The following is a 26909-nucleotide window of genomic DNA, read 5'->3' as shown; positions in this document are numbered from 1 at the left end:
TTAATTTTCAGGGCAAGACCCCATTTGAAAAGGATGCCCAGTTTGACATGCATAGGCTACTGACCCCCATTTTTTTTTTTTTTATTCTTCCGCGGGCCGCAAGGGGGCGCTCTGCGGGCCACAAATGGCCCGCGGGCCGCCTATTGGGGAACCCTGGGTCTCAGTAAACTATAGAATCATAGAATGCAGAGACAATGTAGTGTCTCAGTAAACTATAGGATCACATATGATGCAGAGAGAGTGTAGTGTCTCAGTAAACTATAGGATCACATGATGCAGAGAGAGTGTAGTGTCTCAGTAAACTATAGGATCACATGATGCAGAGAGAGTGTAGTGTCTCAGTAAACTATAGGATCACATGATGCAGAGAGAGTGTAGTGTCTCAGTAAACTATAGGATCACATGATGCAGAGAGAGTGTAGTGTCTCAGTAAACTATAGGATCACATGATGCAGAGAGAGTGTAGTGTCTCAGTAAACTATAGGATCACATGATGCAGAGAGAGTGTAGTGTCTCAGTAAACTATAGGATCACATGATGCAGAGAGAGTGTAGTGTCTCAGTAAACTATAGGATCACATGATGCAGAGAGAGTGTAGTGTCTCAGTAAACTATAGGATCACATGATGCAGAGAGAGTGTAGTGTCTCAGTAAACTATAGGATCATAGAATGCAGAGAGAGTGTAGTGTCTCAGTAAACTATAGGATCACATGATGCAGAGAGAGTGTAGTGTCTCAGTAAATAAGTGAAGTGAAAGTGTTCAGCGCCCTGCGTGTTTAGCAACCCATTTAGACCTGAGGCCGATTCGAAATCCTGCCCTGATTTGAATTAAATACCATATCAAATCTAGGTTTTTACACCTTTTAAATATTTTCTGATGCAGCTCATGATATAAGGGGGCAATAAAAAAATCAAGTGGAACTCAATATCATTTATGTCACAATAAGTGTAAATCCACTCTTCTTCTAGTACTGTCCCATACCTGCCAGTCGCAAGATTCCAGAACGGAGTTGGGTAAATTCAGATATTTGTCTTTTGGATAAAGGAGCACAAACATACTTTTCACTAGCATAACAGCTTTTTATCATAATAATGTTCTGCAGTTTTAGTTCATGCAATATGTCCTGTGACCATTTGTTCTGATATAGACTAAAAAGTGTTTTCTTTAACCATAGAGCTGATTACAATACTGTATGTATAATAATAATGGCATCCGCTATATGCTTACTAAATGTAAACAATAGTTACATGCAGATGCCCAAGTCTTATTTTGTCCTCGGAATGCCCCCCAGGCTCAGCCTTATTTTGTCATAAGATCCCCCCAATCTTATTTTGGCTCAAGCCCCCGAGACATTTGTCGTCCTAAAACCCCCACTTTAATTTTTTCCTAATAATACACGCACACACACACACACACACACACACACACACACACACACACACACACACACACACACACACACACACACACACACACACACACACACACACACACACACGCACAGGCACTAGTTTTATTTTAGACCGTCATCACTGCATGGCTGCTCTCTAAGACAGCTGTCTAAATATAGACATGTGCATCATCACATAATGATGATATTAGGATGAGTGTCTTCAAGTGCAAATAGAGAGAGAGAGAGAGAGAGAGAGAGAGAGAGAGAGACCTTGACTTTGACCTTTGATGCTCCTTCGTTTGATTAATCTGACACAGTGGGCAACATAATTAGAAACATCTTGAAAATGTAAATTGCTCAGACATAGACAGAGATTTGACTGTGTGTGTGTGTGTGTGTGTGTGTGTGTGTGTGTGTGTGTGTGTGTGTGTGTGTGTGTGTGTGTGTGTGTGTGTGTGTGTGTGTGTGTGTGTGTGTGTGTGTGTGTGTGTGTCATTCCCTGGTTAACCATCTTATCACCACAGTGCTGCTGTCTAGAGATGCGAAAGCCTGGTTTTGTCATCATCTCAAATGCAGCAAGATATACTGCTGACTGTCGTATACCTATCCTATCCTATCCTATCCTATGCCTACTCACAGATGTACACTGAAAAGAGCGATACATTCACATGTACAGTACATTTGCACATGCATGAAAAAACATATTGACATGTTGACATATACATGAGCATGTTTTCACATTTGTATGTACTGTATATTTACATCCACTCATATATGTAGTACACACATGGCTATTGCATTCACATTTACATTACATATTCATACACACCTGCCTATTCGCCCATTCACATCATGCACACACTTGCACATTCATATACTTTCAAGTAAACATCACCCGTGAGTCAGCCACTTACTGTAGATGAAAAGTCAGGGATACCAACTGGACAGTGTGTGGACATAACAGGACTCACTCCTGGCTCTATGTTTGGAAACTCTTGTCACGTGATCCCCCCTGCATGGATGACCAGATACTGCCTGGCTTTCACCGTGTGTGTGTGTGTGTGTGTGTGTGTGTGTGTGTGTGTGTGTGTGTGTGTGTGTGTGTGTGTGTGTGTGTGTGTGTGTGTGTGTGTGTGTGTGTGTGTGTGTGTGTGTGTGTGTGTGTGTGTGTGTGTGTGTGTGTGTGTGTGTGTGTGTGTGTGTGTGTGTGTGTGTGTCGGTACATCCATGCATGTTTGTGTGTCTGTGTGCATGTGAGACACAGGAGAGGTGTCTACTTTCGCAAGCTTGTTTGTGCACGTGTGCGTGCGTTTCTCTGTGTGTGGGCCTGTCAATTGGACATCAGCAGAGGGGACAGAGGATTAATCCTACAGTATATTAAAGCCAGAAATGACAGATGTGTTGACAAGGCTGTGGGATGAGGGGGATCAGTGTGTGTGTGTGTGTGTGTGTGTGTGTGTGTGTGTGTGTGTGTGTGTGTGTGTGTGTGTGTGTGTGTGTGTGTGTGTGTGTGTGTGTGTGTGTGTGTGTGTGTGTGTGTGTGTGTGTGTGTGTGTGTGTGTGTGTGTGTGTGTGTGTGTGTGTGTGTGTGTTTATGCACATATAGCCCATTTATCTCTGGGATAGTACAGTATGTGTGCTGAAGTGTCATCTGTGTCTGGGACATGAATAATGCATGTTTTGACCTACTGAGCACAACTGCATTGCTATCTGCAGCCAGATAGCAAGACAGCTATACAAATAGCACCACAAATCATGTCAAGATAAAGCTGCATATTATCAGAATCACATTATATAAGAAATAGTGCTAAGTTGTCTGTCTACGCCCTGACCAACCCTACCAAATAATTCTCTCTGATACTAGCAGTTACTCTAAAATGATTAACCATGCGGAAAACAATTCTACATATCTGATACAGTAGTTGCCTCACTCAACAGAGCTGCTTATGCATACACAGTCAAATCCTCAGTGTTTACTTAACTCTGAGAGTGCACAAATGGAACCTAATGGACCCGTAACACTCAGGATCTGACCGTGTAGCTTAACGTTTCTATTACTGTTCTTCTAAACTAAGCAGTAAGCACATTTTAAGTAAGCATTTATCATTCTGTAATGACATCTGTAATAACATCTGCCACAATAATTAGCAGACCATCTGTGTTACTATGGTACTAGTCTCTTGAGACAGACTGTTGACTAACGTCAAATTCAAAGGAAAAGAGGGCGCTGTTTTTCCTTCATTTTTTGACGATGGGTTCTCAGATTGGCCGGGGTACTAATGAATCCAAAAGGATGTGGTGCTACAACAGCACTCAGGCACTTTGTGTCACGTGTGCGTGCGTGCGTGCGTGCGTGCGTGCGTGCGTGCGTGCGTGCGTGCGTGCGTGTTTTGTATGTTTTGGTACTTTTGGGTGTTTCATGCAGAAGACGGAAAGAGGGAGGGGGGTGCGCATTTTTCACTGACAGAGGATTTATACCTGTAGTGACAATAATTACCTGCATGAAATTGGGTTACATGGAAGATAATCCAGTCAAAAGTTTTCCCAAACTACCAAGGAGTTCGTTTTGCAGTTGTATCTGAAGGCAATGGTTGAACTAGATTCAAGTCTTAACCAGAGGTTTGGGGAAGGGGGGGGGGGGGAGAGAGAGAGAGAGAGAGAGAGAGAGAGAGAGAGAGAGAGAGAGAGAGAGAGAGAGAGAGAGAGAGAGAGAGAGAGAGAGAGAGAGAGAGAGAGAGAGAGAGAGAGAGAGAGAGAGAGAGCGAGAGAGCGAGAGCGCATTGAAGATATTGACAAAGAGAGATACAGCACTGGTTGAGTTCATGTGTATTACAATACCTGGCTCCCTGGGCCTTAACACAATATATGTTCAACACAAACACATATGCTTTAACTGCTATATCGTGGCCACGGGGTAGACAAACATACAGGCACAGCTAAAATATTCTCATATTTATGTGACTGCAGGGGTCTCTGCGACAAATTGGTGCTAAATTCATTTATCTGTGGTTTCATAACCTCAGTGGCAGAGAGCTGTTTTTGAGGGGCGCTAGCCCCTCCTATATACAGCCTTCGTCCCCACACGTCTCACGTCTAAATTTGTACGATGACAAGAGCGCCCCTCACTTCACACGGGTGTGATTTTTTAATACACAAGTGCCATTAAAGCTCCTCTTTGTCACTGTCCGTCCCTATGCACCTACTGTCCAAACACAAAGACTGGAGTCTCCTATGTGCAGGCTTTTGTATCAGCTTAGCTGTTTTTCGAAAGCCACACATATACAACACATCGCCCCATCAGCATCTGTTCAGTAGAATGGTGTGCTCATGGATTTCACACAGTTTCTGTATTCAGTCTGGCATTTCTCTGGTATTAACCTTGATATTATTCCGCAAAACAATGGGCACGTTTTGCTACTGACGTCAAGAGATTAAACTGCATTGGGTAATCCAGTTTCTGGTACCACCTCACAGTGAGCTGAGCGTTGGCGATTGTGCAGATTAACATGAGCAACGATGGGGGGAAAGAGATTATCAGTGGTGGAAAGTAACTAAGTACATTTACTTAAGTGCAATTTTGAGGTATTTGTACTTTACCTGAGTCTTTCCAATTTCCAGTACTTTTACTTCTACTCCACTACATTTCAGAGGCAAATATTGTACTTTTACTCCTACTGTAAGTGTTCATTTCTATTGATGTTTTGGCCAAGTGGCTTTTAGTTTTGCCACAACAGAATAGAAGTCAACAGGTTCACTCATATGCACATACTGTGACTCCTGTGGTGACTGATTGAAGTGCCAATCATGCTTTAAGTGAATATGGTTGTGCAATAAAGAAAATCACACTCGTGTGAAGTGAGGGACACCCACTGTGGCTGCCGCATGACGCCACAAGTGTTTAAAGACCAACATTAAGAAGACATTGGAGGCCCTCAAAAATCACACTTGTGTGAAGTGAGCGGCACCTTTTTTCATGATGATCAAGATTACTTGGATGCTACATGACATCACAGGGGTACATACACACAAAGTCACGCGTTGGAGCGGCCAGCGCCGCTCAAGAAAAGCGACATCAGAATTATAGGGAAAATAATATCAGATACACTGATCTTCAGTGTTAGTTCAACTGAGAGTGTACAAATGTAGTAATCAAATGGACCTGAATTGAAAAATCACACCCGTGTGAAGTGAGGGGCCCTAATATATTAAAGTCTAACTCATGTTGATTAGGTGATTATGCTGACTGATTTGTTAGGGCCTGATGGCATTATGACACACTGAGGTTAGACAACACAGTCCATATTTGGCCATACATTGGGAAGTCCTTATATTGATTGATTGATTGATTGAATAGTTTATCATCATACATCATCTCATTCCGGCCGATCACAATTTGCGTCCTCACCTTCGTCTTCGATGTTTGTGTTACACAATCTTTGTGTTTACATAAACACTCAAAGCTGGCCATTCATTGTCAGTGGCATTCAATGTTTGTGTTTCCACAAACCCTCAAAACTGGACATAGGAGGGCTAGCGCCCCTCAAAAATTAAATGAAAAAAGAAAAAGAATCACGCTTGTGTGAAGTGAGGGGCGCTCTCATCATCATACATCATCATTCCGGCCAATCACGTTTGTCGTCTTCACTTTTCTGCCCTCACCTTTATCCTCAATATGTACTTTGCTCAGCCAATCAAATCACCGCTATGGGGTGATCAGCCAATCATCAGCCAATGTTTGTGTTCACACAAACCCTCAAAGCTGGGCATAGGAGATGTCTAGCGCCCCTCAAAAAGAAAGACAAATTGTGACATACATTGCATCAGACCTGTGGTGTTTCAGATAGACAAGTTCCTGGTCTGCAGCATGTGCCTGGACCAACTATCACAGCCCTGAAATTGTGACGTATATTGTGTCGGAACAACTTCCAACGCTAGTCTGCAAAATCATTGTGTAATAATAGGAGTTTCATTCAAATCAACGGTGTGGAGATACTTATCTGTTCCTTTTCTTCTCTTGCTGCAGGTTAGCTGGTGTGGCGGTCTGTGGCTTTGGATGTCTGTTACCATGGCAAAGCGTGAGAAGGGGAGCACCAGCCCTGTGGTGCGTCAGATAGACAAACAGTTCCTGGTTTGCAGCATCTGCCTGGACCACTATCACAGCCCTAAGGTCCTGCCCTGTCTACACACCTTCTGTGAAAGGTATCCAATTCTTTGCTTTTGCTGACATTTTTATAGCATGCGCCTTATTGAGTCTGTCCAGGGCCAATCTGGGAACCCATTTGTTTAAAAAAAGAAAAAGAAATTCTGGAAGGTTTTCTGGACGAACAAAAAAAATCACACCCGTGTGAACTGAGTGGTGTAAGGTCTTATATAGCCTGATCAGCTGTGGTCTGACGTAATGTCTGAGGTAATGAAATCACACCCGGGTGAACTGGGTGACCGTAGCAACCATGCTCATTTTTTGAGCACAGACAGACAGACAGACCGACTAACAAAGCCAGTTGTAGGAGTGGTTTACACCACTCAAAAAGTTTTACTATGTAGGCTACCTGTACACAAGATGTAACTAACTATAGAGGGTATGTGCGTCACTGACAGCATCATCATACCCGGAAGTTATGTGGGAACGCCACTGAGTTTCAAAAAAAATACTTTCTGGCCTTGACAGAAAAATGATGATGATTGCATTAAAAGATGTTAAACTTACTTTGTCACTTGATTTGACACTCAATTTATGCATGTGCATACCCTCTATATGCTCATCCTACACATACTGGACACACCCAAAGAGAAACCTAGATACGTCACGTGTACAATATACAGACACACACATCTGCCTCTCCATGGTTATTGGTAATGTATTTTACTGACAGTGAACTTCAAGACACATTTACTAAATGATATATTCTACTACTATGTCTACTGAGGCTTTGAGTTGTCTTGAGTGCATCTTCTACACTGATAATGCGACCGCCGACCGGAGAACTCTTCTCTTCTCTTCTCTTCTCTTCTCTTCTCTTCTCTTCTCTTCTCTTCTCTTCTCTTCTCTTCTCTTCTCTTCTCTTCTCTTCTCTTCTCTTCTCTTCTCTTCTCTTCTCTTAAAAAAGTCCTCAAGAGACACATTACAGTAGAGGCATATAATTACAGTGAAGTTAATATGAGTGCTTAATGCATACACAATGCTGTAGCCTGCTAGTGCGTAATGCTTAATGCATTCTCTTTGTTTCTGCCTTTATCTGTGTCTTTCTCTACCCCCCCCCCCCCCCCCTCTTCTAGTTGTCTCCAGAATTATATTCCTCCAGAGTCTCTGACACTGTCGTGTCCAGTGTGCCGGCAGACATCCATCCTGCCCGAGAAAGGAGTGTCCGCTTTGCAGAACAACTTCTTCATCACTAACCTCATGGAGGTCTGATGCTTAATCAGATGCTTTTTAATGATGATCATGATGACACTTTATTGTCAGACTGACCCAACTAAAATGCTGCAATTACACAATGATACACTGCTGTTATGGACTGGACATTAGAAATAGATTTTGTCCCCTAACCCAATCTGATAAGTGTTTTCAAATTTATTTTGAATTATGTAAGGTGCTGTGGTTATATGCAGTTATACCTGCAGTCGGATTCAAAATATTTGCTGTATAGAAAGTTAGGCCTACAGTATGTCTGTGCATACTGTACATGCACCAGTTAAGCTTGATTTATAGCCTACTTAGTGGTATGACAGTGTTCTGTTCCACAAGGCACCACCATACAACTACGTACAAATCAGCCATTACATACTATACATAAAATCTAAATGGTGAAAATGTTAATGTATTTGAGCAGGTCCTCCAGAGAGACTCGGAGTGCTCGCAGCCAGAAACCAGCAGTGTGCTGGAGTCCGTCAGTGCTGCCGCTGCCGCCAAGCCTCTCTGTTGCCCCAACCATGACGGAAAGGTGGGAATCCTCCACAATTACACTAGAGTAGACAATTCATATTCCATGTGGTTGCTTCACTGAAATTGATTCCTTTTCTTTGTGTGTGTGTGTGTGTGTGTGTGTGTGTGTGTGTGTGTGTGTGTGTGTGTGTGTGTGTGTGTGTGTGTGTGTGTGTGTGTGTGTGTGTGTGTGTGTGTGTGTGCGCGTGTGCGTGTGCGTGTGCGCGCGTATGCGTGCGTGTGTGTGTGTCTCCCTCTGCAGGTGATGGAGTTTTATTGCGAGTCATGTGAGACGGCCATGTGTCTGGACTGCACGGAGGGTGAGCACCGGGAGCACGTGACAGTCCCACTGAGGGACGTGGTGGAACAGCACAAGGAGGCCCTCAAGATGCAGCTGGACGCCATACACAGCAGGTGGTCTCCATGCTAGCATAGCAATGCACATCAACACTGCCTTGCACATAATAGCATATTGGATTTTTCAACACAAAAACACGCAAACAGTCAGCGACTGGGTGTGGTTGTGTTCATAAATGTGTTTCTGAACCTTCATGCATCTGCATATTCAAATGAATGGAGCATTTTTGTTAATATGTGTTGGGGAATAAATAAACCTCAGACCAGCTTATTATTTACAATATTGATAAGCTTTTGTTATTTGACTCTTTAATGCCAAATTCGGCCCAGAGGCGGCCTGACCTACTGTATAACATGAAATAAAACCTTTACCTCTTCATGTGCAAAGTGTAGTGTCAGAAATGATTGTAACGTTTGTCTCTCACCACAGGCTGCCCCAGCTGACTGCAGCCACCGAGCTGGTGACAGAGATCTCTCGCCAGCTCACGGAGAGGAAGAACGAGGCGGTGTGTGAGATCACAGCCACCTTTGAGGAACTGGAGCGTTCGCTCCATCAGCGCAAGACCTCCCTCGTCACTGACCTGGAGAACATCTGCAGTGCCAAGCAGAAGGTTGGTGTCACAATGCTCCATCCAGTGTGCTTGTCGCAGACACACAAGCGTGCGTGCGTGCGTGCGTGCGCTACACAAACATGCTCATGTTTTCAGACATGTCCATAATAAACATGCATGTGCACCTGTTTTCATGCATGAACACACACACACACACACACTCAACCTCTTTGCTTCCACCTGTCAATTCCATCAACTCCTTCCTGTCACCTGGCTGCAGGTGTTGCAGGCGCAGCTGTCCTCACTGCTCCAAGGGAAAGAACACATCCAGAACAGCTGTAACTTCACAGAGCAGGCCCTTAGCCACGGCAGTGCAACCGAGGTGGGCCTGGAACCTTATGAGGACATGGGAAGACTGGTCAACATTATGTCTGAAATGTGTTGTGCATATGTATTATATAACCTTATGAGGACATGGGAAGACTGGTCAACATTATGTCTGAAATGTGTTGTGCATATGTATTTCCAGTGTCCGAAATATAGATTCAAATTTAGTTTATTTATTTGACACACATAATACATGTATATTATATAATATCGTTGCTGTCAGGCAGAAACCAGCTATCTCCATTTTTCAACTTTCTATTTTGTTTTTTTACACTTCACACTTGTCAAACCACCCACTATCAGCCAATTCATCAATGCAGTGATGATACCATTACTACTGTTTGTTTTTGATGGAGCTTCACCAATCACCACTGAACACCGTATTGTGATTCTTGCAGCTTTATTTTTTCAAACTGTGTTACTTTTGGGACGCTGTTTAAGGAGAGGCCTGTCGAGTGTGTATCCTCTAGCTAACTACATTGTGTTTGTTTTGTTTTTGGTGTCCAGGTGCTTATGGTGCAGAAGCAGATGAGTGAAAGGGTAACAGCTTTGGCCAGACACGATTTCCCAGAGAAACCACATCAGAATGCACACCTGGATTGTCAGGTAGAAGTCACTGGCCAATCTCCACTTGGTAGACTTGATTAGAACAGTGTTTCTCAACCTGTGGGTCCGGACCTCCAAGGGGGTCCCCACATGAATTTGGGGGGTTCCCCGGCTGACAATAAAGTGGAAATGTAAGGACTTTTAAGACCGTTTTCATCAAAAGTAATCAACATTACAATAAACAAAGAATAAAGATTCTTAAGAATAAAGATTTGTATTATTATTAACTCTATCTCTCCGTTAGCTGTTAACATAAACCCCAGTTCCCAGTGCCAGCATACGCGTTCACTTTAAAAGATGGAGTTTACCCGCCCCCCTCCCACACACTCGTTACATACACTCGCTACACATTGGAACAAGCACACACTGTTTACCTTTCGTCAGAAGCTTTTACATGGCGGCAGTGTCGCGGTACAAAGGCACAAATTAAATCCCAAATGTGGATGGCAGAAGATCCACCAAGGACAGTGATCCTGGAATCCGACTTATGGAGGTTTGAAAATCCTCCTTTCAACTGGTTTGCACTGTGATTATATTTGCAATCCCATAGTTGGAACGGTGGGGCGTTGCTATAGGAACCGGACCAATGTTAAAAGCTTCCATAGGCCTCAACCATTATATAGAGTATACGTTGGGGTACGTATATATACGGACCTGAACTAAATGTAATGCCTCAACTCCTACAATTCAAGTGCTTGGATTAGATTAGAATACTAGATAAATGAATGACTTGTGCAGCAGTCATGAAGATAACATGTATAACTCTCTGTTCTAGGTGGAGACGGAGGGTCTGAGACGCTCCATCCAGAACCTGGGCGTTCTCATCACCACGGCAGCGGTGGGTCACACCTCGGTCGCCACGGGAGAAGGGCTTCGTCATGCAGCAACCGGGCAACATCACAGCATTACTGTGACGACCAAAGACAAGGTATTCCACTGGAATCCTTTTGTTCAGCTTGAAGTTTGTGAAGAGTGAAAAAAAAGAATATGCATTTTCATGAGCATTTCTAGTGGTTCAGTGGTTATATTTAAATACTTTTTTCTTACTTTTACTTTTACTTTTACTTTTCCTCTCTTTTTTTCTGTCAATTACTCACCCTATTATATTTTGAATTCAAGGAGTTTTTTGTTTTTGTAAAATGCCTTCATGGTGAATGAGAGGTTTAAACACAAGATGAATTCATATGCTCGTTAGAGCGTGAGACTCTTTATCTCGGAAGTGTTTTAAATAGTCACGTTGGAGTGAACATGCAGTTTTTGGAAGTGACTTTTTCTTTTTTTTCTTTGTTTTGTAAAAGGGTATAAGCTATGGCTTCAGGCTATACCCTTTCGGTCAGAAATGTGGTTATTTTCTCTTTTTTCTTTTTTTGTTAAATTATTACCTATGAAATTTAAACTAGGTTACCACAAAGTTGCCCAAACTAAATTAAACTAAAGTACTGTAGTACATTCAACAGATTTTAACTTAGTGTAAGTATGCAAGTATTTTCTTTGTCTTTGGATTCTTTATCATGAAGGCATGTGAGGAAAACATAAATTCTCAGTGAATTCGAGACATGAGGGGGTGAGAAATTGATGTAAAAATAGTCATTGTAGGGGTAGTATTCCTTTAGTCACATTCCTGTCTTTTAGTCAGAGAAATATCTGAATATACCAGTTTGATATTTATATCCTTCGATTGAGCCCCTGGAGCCTTGCCAAATGTCCCACCCCTGTAACAAAGAGTTTTATTATGCAATCCTTCCTAGACCAACATGCATCTGTGATTTCAGGATGCTGAACTGGTACGGACGGGAAACGCCCTTTTAAAATCAGAGATAACGTCTGCCGACGGGAGCCGCGTAGCCGAGGTGGAGATAGTGGACAATAAGAACGGCACGTACGAGGTGGGCTACACGTTACGCTCAGAGGGAGAATACTCCCTCAGTCTGTCGCTGTACGGCCAGCCGGTACGCGGGAGCCCCTTCCGGCTGCGGGCGGTCAAACAGTCGGACGTGCCGCCGTCACCGGAAGACATGAAGCGCAGGGTGAAGTCTCCCAGCGGGACGGGGGGTCACATACGACAGAAGGCGGTTCGGCGGCCGTCCAGCATGTACAGCACCACCAAGAAGAAGGAGAACCCCATAGAGGACGAGCTCATCTACAGAGTAGGTAAGGAAGAACAGCCTGCTTGTATCGCAGCGCAACGTGTTGTGTGATTGTAGATCTATCTGCTGGTTTTTGGTGTGCGACGCCCACGTGCAAGTATAATTCAGGATGTGTACTTGCCTCGGGGAGGTGTTATTGAACCAATTTGAGGTTCTCATTTCCATCTCCAACCAATTATGTACGCAAGGCTGAAAGAAAACCATCACAAAGGCCCTGCCCTTATGTGTAAAACATAAACACATAAAATATATGAAAATGCATTTGAAAGCATGTCTCAAGCCATTTCACTTCCCTAAATTCAGTTTCCTGGTTGATGTACCAATATTTTTGCATTACACTACTTAACTACCGGTAATACACACCTCCACTACGTAGAACTTTCCCCTGCCAGAATTACTCTTTTTGGGTTACAATCCACTGATGTAGAAACACTATTGTACTGTGTGTGTGTGCGTGTGCGTGTGCGTGTGCGTGTGCGTGCGCGTGCGCGTGTGCGTGCGTGCGTGTGTGTGTGTGTGTGTGTGAGACCAGGTTCGCGGGGCAGAGAGAAAGGAGAGTTCACCAACCTGCAAGGCATATCAGCTTCAAGCCATGGCAGAGTAGTGGTTGCCGACAGCAACAACCAGTGCATACAGGTGAGAGAGAGGAGACGTGGAGAGACAGCAACAACCAGTGCATACAGGTGAGAGAGAGGAGACGTGGAGAGACAGCAACAACCAGTGCATACAGGTGAGAGAGAGGAGACGTGGAGAGACAGCAACAACCAGTGCATACAGGTGAGAGAGAGGAGACGTGGAGAGACAGCAACAACCAGTGCATACAGGTGAGAGAGAGGAGACGTGGAGAGACAGCAACAACCAGTGCATACAGGTGAGAGAGAGGAGACGTGGAGAGACAGCAACAACCAGTGCATACAGGTGAGAGAGAGGAGACGTGGAGAGACAGCAACAACCAGTGCATACAGGTGAGAGAGAGGAGACGTGGAGAGACAGCAACAACCAGTGCATACAGGTGAGAGAGAGGAGACGTGGAGAGACAGCAACAACCAGTGCATACAGGTGAGAGAGAGGAGACGTGGAGAGACAGCAACAACCAGTGCATACAGGTGAGAGAGAGGAGACGTGGAGAGACAACGACCCAAAAGACAGTAGGCGATCGATGTACAGTATTGAGGCAAGGAAGCAACCAGGTGCTCAGGAGGTGTGCAGGTATTAAAAATAGTAAAAAGGTGCTCCTGGGATCAATCGGGATAACACATCTATAGAACAAAGCGGAGTTCAGCCCTGATGAAGACCGTATAGGTCGAAACATGTCGGTTGAATAAAGTTTTCCTCCTTTTTAACATTAAGTGTGCCCGGATCTCCGCTTTGTTCTATCGATGTACAGTATTGTTCATTATTGTTATTGTCTCACTTACAGGTGTTTTCCAATGATGGACAGTTCAAGATGCGATTTGGGGTCAGAGGTCGATCTCCGGGACAACTGCAGCGACCCACAGGTGTAACCGTGGATATGAACGGTGATATTGTGGTGGCCGACTACGACAACCGATGGGTCAGCATCTTCTCCCCTGATGGAAAGTTTAAGGTGAGATCTTTACAGAGACCTATGAGATGTTTCTCAGCTCAATCCTATTCCTTTCCTACTCGGATAAAGGCCCGATCAGTGATCACATGGGTAGCCTCACCACGAGTGATTGATCATTTTCATCCACAAATCAAACGGTTATATCCCTAACTTATTGTTATATGTTAAACACATCGGTTTAAGGTTGTCTAATTATTTTTGGCGGTATTCTAGATTTTTTGTCCTCAGATTATCTCGCAACTACTTACTGTATTATTAGCCAATACACATTCATTATGAAAATATCTTGACATTGACAATATGTGTATGTATTCCGTTGTGACTTTGTTTGTTTCTGTTCTGTTTTTCTCTACTCAGAATAAGATTGGCGCAGGGAGGCTGATGGGGCCTAAGGGTGTGGCAGTGGACAGAAATGGACACATCATTGCTGTGGACAACAAGGCCTGCTGTGTCTTCATCTTTCAGTCCAATGGGAAACTTGTGACCAAGTTTGGAGCCAGGGGAACATCAGACAGACAGTTTGCAGGTGAGGTGAGGGCCTGGACAGCCTTTAGAATCAGAGTCGGATCAATTTGACAAATGTCCGTGTCACTGTAAGTGGCTCTCGTTAAGAAATTACATAATTGTAATTGGTGTTCCGGTGCAATGCAATTTGCATCAGTTTTATAAGCACATGCAGGATGCTTTATTGCACATTCATAAACATTTTGTGTTTCAGTATTTTGTACACATACATTGTCTGTCTGCGTGCGTGCGTGCGTGCGTGCGTGCCTGCGTGCGTGCGTGCGCGCGTGCGTGCGTGCGTGCGTAAATGTTGACCTTGTACTATTTTAATTTCTCTAATAAATTATATTGTGTTCAAGGTTGCTTTCACAAAAAATACACTTCGTCTGATGAACCCCCTGAACCCCACTCCTATTTTCTCATTAGCTTCTTTTAATCACTTGAACCCTAGCATCCCCCATGTTGGGGGAACACAGAAAATAGCCAATCTACAATCTCACACACACACACACGACAGCTTGTAGATTGGCTATATTCGCTGAAGATATTTGGTGTCGCTCATGGGAATATGGTCAACAAAGTATAGGGTTTAAGTGGTTAAGCATTTTCTAATATCCTTTTACCTCTGACTCAACCAGTTTGTTTTTTCTTTCTTTTCTTTTTGTTCTTCCTCTCATCTTCCAATTCAGAAAAACATGGGCCAAACTTAAATAAACCTGTCTCAGTTTTCAGTAAGTATTTTGAGTATGGAATTAATTGCCACTTTAATCCCTCCGTGACGTGCTTTCTGTCTAACCGTATTGTACAGTGGTGCCTCTCCAGTAATCCCGAAACAGTCACCTCGACAACCTCGTCATACCCACCTGTGCCTGTAGAGAAATGATCAGAGATGCATTGCATAGATGCAATTGTAATAAATATAATCACTATATTATTACAATCTTGTCATGTGAATTGTGCTGTCTTGTTAGTGTCAGATGACTGAACGGTTTGATGAGTTCAGATCTCAAATACCCTGAAACTAACAATGTTTGTTGTGGATCAAGTTGTAAGTTATTGTATACAGTATAGCTGTACAAGGAGAAAATGTGGCTTTTAGCGCCACGTTATCAGCTTGCCATGCATTGTAAGTGCAAAAACGTGAAATATCGATCAATGTGTTTTGGTACACAGCATTGGATGATGTCAATCATCCAATGTGTATGTGACATCCAATGTGTACACTATGACGTCATTATTGTGGCACAAGGGCAGGCTTGTCCATATTTGGGCATACTCCAGGCCCTTACTGTAGTACTATGACACTAACCATGATGGATTTGCACTGATGTCTGGCATCTCCATATATGGGCATAAAACCATTGCCTAACAATGTCAGTTTAAGCTGTTGATTTGGGGCAGATAATGTGGCGCTTAGCCGGGGTTATTGTGTTGACATGTCAGAAACACACGCAAACACACATTTTTGAGGGGCGCAGCTTTTGGTGTGTGTAACCCAAATTTTGTCCTAACAAAAACAATGAATGGACAATGTTTAGTGTTTGTGCAAACACAAACATTTCGTAACACAAACATGACGAAGGTGAGGACGCAAATTGTGATTGGCCGGAATGAGATGATGTTGATGATGTATGATGATAAGAGCGCCCCTCACTTCACACGGGTGTGATTTTTAACTTCATATTAACTTAATTAAAATATGACTACAATATGTATTAATCATTACAATAATTAAACATTTTAATTAATGAAATCAAATATCATTGTAGCCATAATCTTGTCCTTTGCTTACCAGACACCGTATGATTGTACCGTCCATTCTACCGTGGATTTGGCCACTCACTGTTCAAGCGCATTCAAAACTTAGATGTCGAGTGGATTGTGCTGGTTTACAAATATGTGGAGAGAGAAGGTATTAGAAATAGACCACTGACTGCTGGGCTGGGCTGCTTTCACAACGATTATAATCATTTTAATTTGACTTTGATCTTTGGGTGGTATTGTTGGTATTGTTGGTATTGTGGATGTGGAAGCATGACAGCAAAAGCCTAACCCAATGTAAGCATCTAATGCATGTACTGTATGTACTGTATGCCGTAATGAATGCCGTGTTTAGTATTCAATCACACTACTATGGGTAATGTAAAGAAACTAATGTGTTCCTCCGTTCCTCCAGGTCCACACTTTGTGGCAGTGAACAACAAGAATGAGATTGTTGTGACAGATTTCCACAACCACTCAGTGAAGGTAAGACACATGCAGTAAATGCTGTGATCAAAACATACTGTAGAGGCTGATAACATCTCGACCGGTCGAGATAATTATCTCGAGATAATTATCTCGACTGGACAAGATAATTAACTCGACCGGTCGAGATAATTATCTCGGTCGAGATCTCGACCGGACAATATAATATCTATAGTATCGACCGGTCGAGATAAAATATTTTTTGTTCCGTGGCCATTCGGGCGCTCCGTAAATATGTCCACCACCAGACATAAATTATTGTATTTGCTCCCCTGCGAGAGCAGAGCAACCGAGCAGCGCCTGGCAGGACGTTAGAGAGAACTCCTTAACGCTCTGGACCAGGGCTACTTTGACGCTTGTCATCACCTCACTTATTAAGCATGATTTTATACTTCATTGTATGATGGTCTCGTGCGCCAAAATTAGCAGATCTACAATCTCACAACGATGATGTGACATATCCAATGAAATGCTATTGTCGTGCCAGATCACAAGTTGCCTCAAGAAGACACTGTACATATAGAGCAGAGACCTCACGTTTGCCCACACTTTTTTGCAACAGTGTCAACAAAAAAACTACCCCTTAACTGGGGGGCGTTGCAAGCTCATTTTGCGAGCTTGTACGTAGATCAGTTATTTTTGGCATTACTGCATTGCAGTGTCCTTGCTTTCCAGTGTATCTACATTGTGTTGTATCACAAACACTTTAAAAATTATCTTCTAATAAAAGAAGGTGAATCTGTGTCTCTGTGAAGTGTATACCAGCAGTTATTGCAGCAGACATTAAAGGTGTTTTCATATTCTTCGGTAAAAGAAATGTTATATAGTTATATTCCGATAGCAGTCAGTTTGTTCTGTAACAGGGGTCTCCCATCTCTCCAGCTATTTAGTAAACAGAAAATACATTTTCACGTGAGTTAAAAATGTCATCCAATCAGGAGAGAGAACCCCACAAAACGAGGCTATAGATAGACATTAGAGCCATAGTGCTTAGAAAATGCTGGACTGTCAGAACAGAGACAGTAGTTAAGAGGACAAGTCGGAAGAGTTTACAGATGTGAATTTGAATTAGAACAATAAAAATCATAGCATGCATGAAGAGTTTAGCTGCGTATGTTGTGAGATATGGTCTTATGTGTCTGAAGTTAGATAGATTGAATTCGATTTTTTTTAATCTGTTTTTGTTCTTGATTTCCTATCCCCAAGGTTTACAGTGCAGATGGAGAGTTCCTATTTAAATTTGGTTCTCACGGCGAAGGTAATGGCCAGTTCAATGCGCCTACTGGAGTTGCTGTAGATGCAAATGGAAACATAATCGTAGCTGACTGGGGTAACAGCAGAATACAGGTAAGATGACCCTGAGTGACTGTACTACAGTATAAAGTAACCTATTTTGGTTAAACACAAGAGTATTCCAGGAATATGATTTTTCTTTTTGTAAAAACCACATTATGATTTTGGTCCTTTTTTCAGACCATCCAATGTAGTTGATATGTTTTGGCTATGTATTTTTGCTTTCTCTGGCAAACAAGCCAACAACAGACTGGCCTCCTGATCACCTTGACTTAATATTGTTTTGCCTTATGTGAATGCACCTCAACAATAACCAGGAAATGTGAAAGTAGTTGATTGAATGCAGAGCTACTTGATAATTTATGTAATTCACAGTTTTTTAGTAATAGATGAAGTGTGTAAAACAATTGCTATTTCCATTGGCAAAATACTGTATAAGTTGGGACAGCAGTGTTTTGTTTGATTGATTGATTGAAGAATTTATTAACAGTTTGCAGAATTACAGTACATTTCAAGCACAAACTCAATACAAAGGCTGTTAACTGTGAGTGGACGACCCAATTAAGCATTAAACTTGTTTCCAATAGGGTCCACCATGTTCAAATCATCAAAACATTTAGAGACGTACAAATAGACACTTCTATAGACAGAACAGGAATTCATCATAAAGGAGGTAAAAAGGGAAAAGAAACATATACAGTGAGGGGAAAAAAAGGGGTGGGCGGTGGGGGGGATGTTGAGACTGTCAGAGGGTGGGGTGGAGTAACAGTAATACCTAAGGATCATTATCAAGGAGGATATAGTAGTGTAGAATGCACAGTTTAAAGATTGGTTTGATCATTCATTCATGTATAGGGTTAGGGTTAGAGGAGTGTCAGTGGTGAGCATTAATACATTCCCTGTCGCAACATGACAGTGTGTTTTCCTCCTATTCCACCAGGTGTTCGACAGCACAGGCTCTTTCTTATCCTACATCAACACGTCGGCAGACCCGCTATACGGCCCCCAGGGCCTCGCCCTCACTTCAGACGGAAACGTGGCCGTGGCCGACTCTGGCAACCACTGCTTCAAGGTTTACCGCTACCTGCAGTAGGCTAAATGGAAGGACAGCTCATGATTTCACACATAGCCTACTAATAGTTGGGTATAGTTATTTGCAAGACCTAACAAGACATTTTCACACACAGTCAACACAACTGGGTCAACAATATTGTCAGAAAGATGTCTCTGTGAGATTTTAACATGTTCATTACTCTTATCTCGAGTAAGAATACAATTCAGCCGGCAAGGGTTTAGTGTCATGTGGAGACTGATGGGACTGTGACCTTTTGGATAAGGTACAACTACTCTAAACCAGTTCAATGTTCTTTTCTCCCAAACCAAGCAGTACACCAGGCAATTTCACTAATTAGCACTCTTTGGACCAGAGAGGAAGACACCTGAAATCAACTCTTGTATTGGAATGAAGATCTGCATAATAAGCCCAGACCTCCATAGACCTCTACTCACATGGTCACACTGCCAACACTGTTGACCATTACCTGTTGTATCATTATATTTTCACAGCCAAGCACATACAGGCATGAATGTGTTGCTCAGAAGTAATTCTGCACCTTATTATTCTGCCATTTTCCTCACACAAAATGTCTTGTTTGTTGTGATTCCTATGCCTCATTCCCATCATGACATGAACCATGAAATGAACAAAGCTGAGCTACAATGGAAATCAAGGCTCTATCTTTTCCCCCCCTAATACACCAAGACGAGCATTAACAAATGCAGATGCATACTGTTGCTGTATCTATGCTACAGCCCAATACTACGAGTGGTTTGGAGAAAGTCATACTCATATGAACATACATCATCGCCCCAGTAATGTTTTATGTTTTTTGTATTATCCAAATCAAACGTCAGTCTGACCCCACTATTATACTTGCACTGTTGTGTATCCGCATCTATAACCTCATGTACTGTAGTTGTACAATATGCACATTAAATGTATATATGGAAATTATGTTCATGGTATATACTATGGAATTTGAGCTGAACACATCTCTAAAGGCTAATAAATACTTTGTCTAATGACCCTTGCACTCAACTCACGTCAACACTTTTTTAGTTGAAAATATATCTTTCTGCTTGTCGACAGGGTCGAGTACCAAAGTAAGCCTAATGCTCAATACCATGTAAGTAGGAGGTCATGCCAAGTAGTAGCAGACTGTATGACTTGTGGAAGTGAACAGCGCAGAGTTGTGCATGTTACCTGCTGTGTATTTTAAGTTAGTTTTTCCCAAAGGAATTAATTTATTTTTTATTTTAATATTCTACATAATTCTTCCTTCTACAAATTATTTTTCTAATTGGTGCATTTGAACTATTTCCTCTCTTTGCCAAACATCACTGTACATACTGTAGGCCTTGGTAAACTGTAGCACTGAAGACCGTTCCCAATGACTCACGTATGATACGCAGTAACTTTTCCTTCTGCCAAAACATTATTTGTTAAGTTGTTGTCAAGCCTTGACCTTGCACAAAACACAAAGATTATAAGAGTTGAGTGGCAATAGTAATATATGCCTCTCTGTATATTTATCATTTAGCAGCATATTCTTATAGTGTACTGTATATTACAATCATAATTGTTCTTGTTGCTCGCCTCGCAAGCACTTTTCTACCATTAATTGTCCAGTATTCATTCGCCTTGAACATGCAGTTAATTGTTTTGGCATTTTCTCTGTAGTTTCTGGAGCTGGTTTCAAACTGGGACCCAGCTTGAGTTAAAAGGACAATATTCCTTCAGTCTTTGACCGTAGTCCTGTCAGAACATCTTGTGATCCGTTGTCGTTTCCAAATCCACAGAAACGCTGCCCTAAAGGGGCATAGCGCCAGCTAACAAGCAGTGACAGATTTATTTCCCCCTTCTGTGTATGCAAGTATGTTTTCTGTCACTGCAGTGAAATGGTATTGTTTCTTTACATCATGTCTGTTTTTTTTCCCTTTTCCATTGTTAAACTTTCTTACCTACCACTGATTCAATTGTTTTCATTTTGGTTTCACTTTAAATACCCTCACATGTCACTGACTTAACAATGAGTGCATACAAGAAACAACTGCACTCCAAATTCCTCAGTGTTGAGTGGATACAAATGTAACCAATGGACCTTGTGAGGGTCCATTTAGCTACATTTGTACAAACTCTGAGTTACAAATGGATAAATGTACACTGAGGATTTTACTGTGTATAAAATAATTACATTTATGGTCCATGTCATGCAACTGTAACTGTACGTTCTGCCTCTTACATGAGTCCATTCTTACAAAGAAATATTCACTATTTGTGTAATTATCACAAAGACATTATTGTAAATATTAAAGTGTTAACTATAACATCACTTGTCCCAATGGTTTAGTTTTTGTAATAGAAATAAATACAATATGACATGAACGCTAGCTTCCCTATTCTAGGGAAAACATTCCGCAAAAATAGCAGATCTACAAGCAATATCTCAGATCGTGGTGGTAGTAGCGACAACTTTGAGTATGTGGTTTTTCATGGTTTTCGACTATAAAAGAAATGATGAAAATCATTTTCATAATGATTTTATCGCCGAAAACCATGAAAAACGACATACTATAGTATGTCGTTTTTCATGGTTATTGACAATAAAGAATATATGAAAACCATGAAAAACTATAGTAGGCCTATGTCGTTTTTCATAGTTTTCGATGACATAAGCCTACTATAGGCCTACTGGACTAGTACGTCGTTTTTTTTAAATTTATTTTTTATGATGAAAATCATTAAAAACAACATCCAGCACAGCGATAGTTCACTGAGACCTGGAAGTCAGAAGGTTTAAACGTTCACTGAGTTCATATTAAATTATATTTATTAGCTGTTCAAAGTCCTATACTTCGTGCATAAAATAAATTAGCATAACATAAACCGTCAACGCACACAGGATACAGTCAGATCTTCAGAACACAGTCTAAAAAAAAGTTTGTTTGCCTCTGCCACTGGCAACACATGGTCTACATAAGATTCGCTACACCACCAAGGAGGTCTAAATACTTCCAAGGTTGACAAGCCCTGCAAGTGCTATGGCTCAAATGGCTCTTACATGGGATATACTAAAAAAAACTATTGTTTTGTTACCAAGCAGTCACACAAGAAATCTTATGATGGGTAAAAGCAAAAGCTCTCTCAAGACATTCACAACCTGATTGTTGCTCAGTCAGCATCAGAATGGAACTGGTTACAGACAGTCTGGTGAGACCATTGGGGAAAGACGGGCAGTGTCAGTAGGCCAATCATGCTCGGATGTAGAATAGATATTCCCCTCCTGGGATGACCTTTTACGCAGAGCCTGGGAGTCGATGGTCACTGAGGGGGCGCTTGTTTTACAGGCGACCGGATTAAGGTTGGTGAGGGGTCCGTTAAAACGACCGGATTAAGGTTGGTGAGGGGTCCGTTAAAACGACCGGATTAAGGTTGGTGAGGGGTCTGTTAAAACTACCGGATACAGGTTGGTGAGGGATGCGCTGCTCCGTGCTTGCGGTTATGGTTAGGTTAGGGTTTGAGGTAGGTTGGCATTCGGTATTAGCCGGCGCTGTAAAACAAGCGGCCCATCAGCGGCCATCGAAACCGAGGCTCTGCGCTTAAAGGCGTCCCATACGGACGAAGGAATGAGTGCATTTGCCATGTATTTGAAGGAAGCCTGATCTAACCATTCTTAGATTTTCTCCAGTTTATCCCGAGTTTAAGTTTACCATATTGTTTAGGATTTTGGTTTATTTAGCTTTATTGGGGTTTAGGGTTAATTCACCCCAATGGCTCCTCAACTCGCCAGTGGCAGGTTTTATGACTAGCTCGTGGCTTCCTGTGAGGTTAGGTTTAGTGAAAGAATTTAGGTTTATGTATATTTGGTCTATTTTTTCAAACTATATCTTTATTTGTTATTTGGGTTTTTACTATTTTCATTAAAAAATAAATCACTCAGGCATGAAGCCTCTTCTTCTAAATGACATTTACATTTCAAGCTGTCATGTTTTTCTCTTTTGTTTCATTGGCCAGTTTTCTATTGGCCTATTTGTTGTCAGTGACACCTCTTCGTGTCCCCTGTTGTTTTGATTTTGTACTAAAACAACTGGACTAAAACTCCACACTGTGGAGACACATGCTGGAACTTTTTACTTTGAAATGATTTGTAGTTTCTGAGTTATTTAACTTAAACGCCCAATGCATTCTCAATGGCAATAGCACAAACTTTGGCATGCTACTAGTCCTACATACTGTACTTACACCTAGAACCTTACGGTGGACATTAAATGTTTAATAGTTTTAGAAATATAGTGCTTTCAAATTTGAGAAATTTATAATGGGGCTCAATGGCAGCTCTATATGGCATGTCAAAAATCACTTTCACCTAGAAACTCCATTCACACATTTTATAATTCAGCTTACTGTGGAGTTCAAATCATATAGGCCTACTTTACATTTATTCCAATTTACGTTTTGGGGATGGTAATTTAACATTGCGGTTCCCACTGGACCTGTATCCGTCGCTGAGTGTGGCTGATGATGATGATGGGTTCCTTCCATCACCTCCAGACTCAGAGAGTAGATTGTCACAGCTGAGGGTGACGCCATGGCTGCTGCCTCCTCCTTTTCACCTTTCTCTGCTTCTGACCTCCCCAGCCATCCTAGGAAAAAAAACTCGCCTTCTGCTCAGCTCAAGCAGCAGGACCACGGCAGCGGTGGCCGAATGGATTGTGGAGCGGGCTTGATACCGGAACGTCGCCAGTTCGAATCAGCGGTCCGACAGGTTAAAATTACCACCGCTGAAGTGCCCTTGAACAAGGCATTGAACCACTACGATGAAATGTTCTATGAGCAGGGCCTGGCTGGAAACAAGTTCTTGAGCTTAGCCCAGATACCCTGGGTAAATATAGTAATCATTTCATTTCACACGAATACATTTTCTTCTAGTTCGTCGTCAGATCATTATGGTACAGAACCTTGAAGCTTGAACCCACAAATCATTAAAAGTTCTAATTGAGTTCATTATAACAGTGGTCTCCCGTCTCTTCAAGTCTTTAAGTGTTAGAGATCCTCCTTGGTTTGATTCCACTCAGTGATGTAAAAACTAATGTAGCTACGGTAGAAAGAAACACTGTGGTTCAAAGTGTATCCTTGGCTGGGAGGCGAACCCGGGACCTCATATCAAGAAGGCACATACCTTACCAGTGGACTAAAGAGCAGATGAACCAGCCCCAAATTAACCAAGCACAAACAGAGCAATTTGTCAGGTTTACAAATTAGTTATTTATATTAATGTTTATTTACATCTGACTTTTCTTTACTAAAGACATTTAGCTGTAATTATTCATTCCATCGCTTAATTGTATCAAATAAATCCACTAAAGACTAGGCCTAGTTGTAATAATTCATTCCATCTGTTAAATCCATTAAAGATAACTTATTCATTCTATCACTGAGGAAATCTCTTACATTTCCACAAAAACACCGGCGGCGTGAGCGGACGTCCATACGCCGTTACTACGCTGTCCAAGAGAGAGACGGCGTATCAACGTCGTGTGCACGGCGTGTCGGCGTAGATCATTTTCAGTTCACTTTCAACTGTCTGAAAACACAAAAATAGTCCAAAAAAGTCCGACGGCGTGAGCAGACGTTGATACGCCGTTGATACGCCGTCCAAAGAGAGGTCAGCGTATCAATGTCGTATGGGTGGCGTGTCGTAGTTCATTTTCAACTGGACAACGTTGTCGGCGCTGTTCACTTTCAACTCTTTTTGCTATGATTGATTGATTGATTTTTGATTGATTCTTTTATTTTCGTGTCCTGCACACAAAGTGCCCAACCCTCATATGGTTTATAAGACACATTTGTATTTCATTATATTCATAATACATTGAATTAGAGTGAGCTGACTGCTGAGTGTTGGACGTTGTGTGGCTTTATGCAGAGAGAAAAGACATCATATTAACTTGTGCAATGTTGAATTTATACTTGCTCATGCACTTTACTAGAAATATATAGCCTATATTTCAAAGTTCTCCATAATTGAACTAGATGACATGGGAATCTGGGACTTGAACATGGAACCTCTGTGTTGAGAGCCTGATCATCAGACCAGTACACTGCCATCTCTCAGAATTGTTGAAGTGTTGTTTTGTATTTTAGCCTTCAGTTAGGTAGGCTATAAGAAAAAGTCCTTGCGTCGGATAACTGGAACTGAGAAGTAGAGAAAAAAGAATCCTGCACACTGTCTTCACTTGAGTTTAGATATTTATTGAGCAACGTTTCGGTCGTCAGACCTTCATCAGGCATAAAGAAGAACTGACAAACAGTCAGTATTGGTACAACTCTGGGATCAGCGGGGGCCAATCAAATGCCCCGCGCCAATCCGTTACCATGGAGAGGGACTGCCCACAGGTGAGTACAGGTGGTATATTTTTCCATGATAAAAGGAACATTTGTATATACGCACGGGATTCAAACTCGGGCAACCCGCGTGAATGTCCAACATCTTAACCCCTAGACCAAAGACATACCCCTATAAACTGGGGGAGAAACTAGACTTTTGACGCTATCAGGCAGAGGCTGCTACATACATACACCAAATAGAATAAGATAGCTACAATAGAATAAATCAATCAGTATAGAGTAAGGCAATATATACAATGAAAATTGAAAACCTTTAAAGTGTACTGACTGAGGCAACAAATGAATAATGGACAATTATATTTAAATAAAGCATGTCCCTGGAGGGCATAATGTCCAATACATGTATTGGGGGTCAGACCTAATACATTAAAGGTATAAGGGTCTGTACTCCAAAATACACACAAATGACATCACACACAATGACAGCGGGACACAAAACAGCATAGAACCAAGATATCAAAAATAAATAGACATGTTTGGCACGTCAAAAAAGCACTTTCACCTAGAAACTCCATTCACACTTTTTATAATTCAGCTTACTGTGGAGACACATGCTGGAACTTTTTACTTTGAAATGATTTGTAGTTTCGGAGTTATTTAACTTAAACGCCCAATGCATTCTCAATGGCAATAGCACCAACTTTGGCATGCTGCTAGTCCTACATACTTACACCTAGAAACCCCATTCAAACCTATTTAGGTTCATCTTACGGTGGACATGTTTGCCTGAAAAGAAATCTTTGAAATGTTTCATAGTTTTAGAAATATAGTGCTTTCAAATTTGAGAAATTCACAATGGGGCTCAATGGCAGATATTGGCACGTCAAAAAAGCACTTTCACCTAGAAACTCCATTCACACTTTTTATAATTCAGCTTACTATGGAGACACATGCTGGAACTTTTTACTTTGTAATGATTTGTAATGATATTTTCGTCTTTTTTTCAAATCCTTAAAAATTATGAAAACCGGAAACGGCATGCTACAGTATGCCGTCCGAGACCATGGGCTATAGCCCATGGTCAAAAAGGACGAAAAACGAGGATTTGAAAAAAAGATGAAAATTACTCCGAGACCATGGGCTATAGTCCATGGTCTCGGGGTGATTTTCGTCTTTTTTTCAAATCCTCAAAAATGATAAAAACCGGAAACGGCATGCTATAGTATGCCGTCCGAGACCATGGGCTATAGTGGTCAAAAAGGATGAAAAACGAGGATTTGAAAAAAAGATGAAAATTGCTCCGAGACCATGGGCTATAGTCCATGGTCTCGGGGTGATTTTCGTCTTTTTTTCAAATCCTCAAAAATGATGAAAAACGGAAACGGCAAGCTATAGTATACCGTCCGAGACCATGGGCTATAGCCCATGGTCAAAAAGGATGAAAAACGAGGATTTGAAAAAATATGAAAATTACTCCGAGACCATGGGCTATAGTCCATTGTCTC

General features: G+C 41.8%; 1 protein-coding gene across 5 annotated transcripts in view; it reads left to right on the top strand.

Moving 5' to 3' along the window:
• The window catches only part of LOC306928343 (tripartite motif-containing protein 3-like), a 37396-nt gene extending 16024 nt beyond the window's left edge, over positions 1 to 21372 (top strand). For 3 of the 5 annotated variants that reach the window (XM_079508376.1, XM_079508379.1, XM_079508378.1), the window contains exons 2-17: positions 6418 to 6593; positions 7671 to 7800; positions 8225 to 8335; positions 8579 to 8730; positions 9104 to 9284; positions 9505 to 9606; positions 10119 to 10217; positions 10993 to 11145; positions 11990 to 12368; positions 12897 to 13000; positions 13785 to 13952; positions 14310 to 14478; positions 15146 to 15187; positions 16633 to 16703; positions 17910 to 18050; positions 18937 to 21372. In XM_079508376.1, the coding sequence (XP_079364502.1) occupies positions 6418 to 6593; positions 7671 to 7800; positions 8225 to 8335; positions 8579 to 8730; positions 9104 to 9284; positions 9505 to 9606; positions 10119 to 10217; positions 10993 to 11145; positions 11990 to 12368; positions 12897 to 13000; positions 13785 to 13952; positions 14310 to 14478; positions 15146 to 15187; positions 16633 to 16703; positions 17910 to 18050; positions 18937 to 19089 (2331 nt within the window). In that variant the 3' untranslated portion in view covers positions 19090 to 21372. Of the gene's footprint in view, positions 1 to 6417; positions 6594 to 7670; positions 7801 to 8224; positions 8336 to 8578; positions 8731 to 9103; positions 9285 to 9504; positions 9607 to 10118; positions 10218 to 10992; positions 11146 to 11989; positions 12369 to 12896; positions 13001 to 13784; positions 13953 to 14309; positions 14484 to 15145; positions 15188 to 16632; positions 16704 to 17909; positions 18051 to 18936 lie in introns of those variants that run through there. The other 2 variants (XR_013790678.1, XM_079508377.1) reach the window with 2 other exon arrangements.
• Positions 21373 to 26909: the final 5537 nt, after the last annotated feature.

Source organism: Electrona antarctica, assembly GCF_951216825.1.
Source record: "Electrona antarctica genome assembly, chromosome: 8".
NCBI classification, from domain to species: domain Eukaryota; kingdom Metazoa; phylum Chordata; class Actinopteri; order Myctophiformes; family Myctophidae; genus Electrona; species Electrona antarctica.
This window is presented reverse-complemented; position numbering and strand designations above follow the sequence as displayed.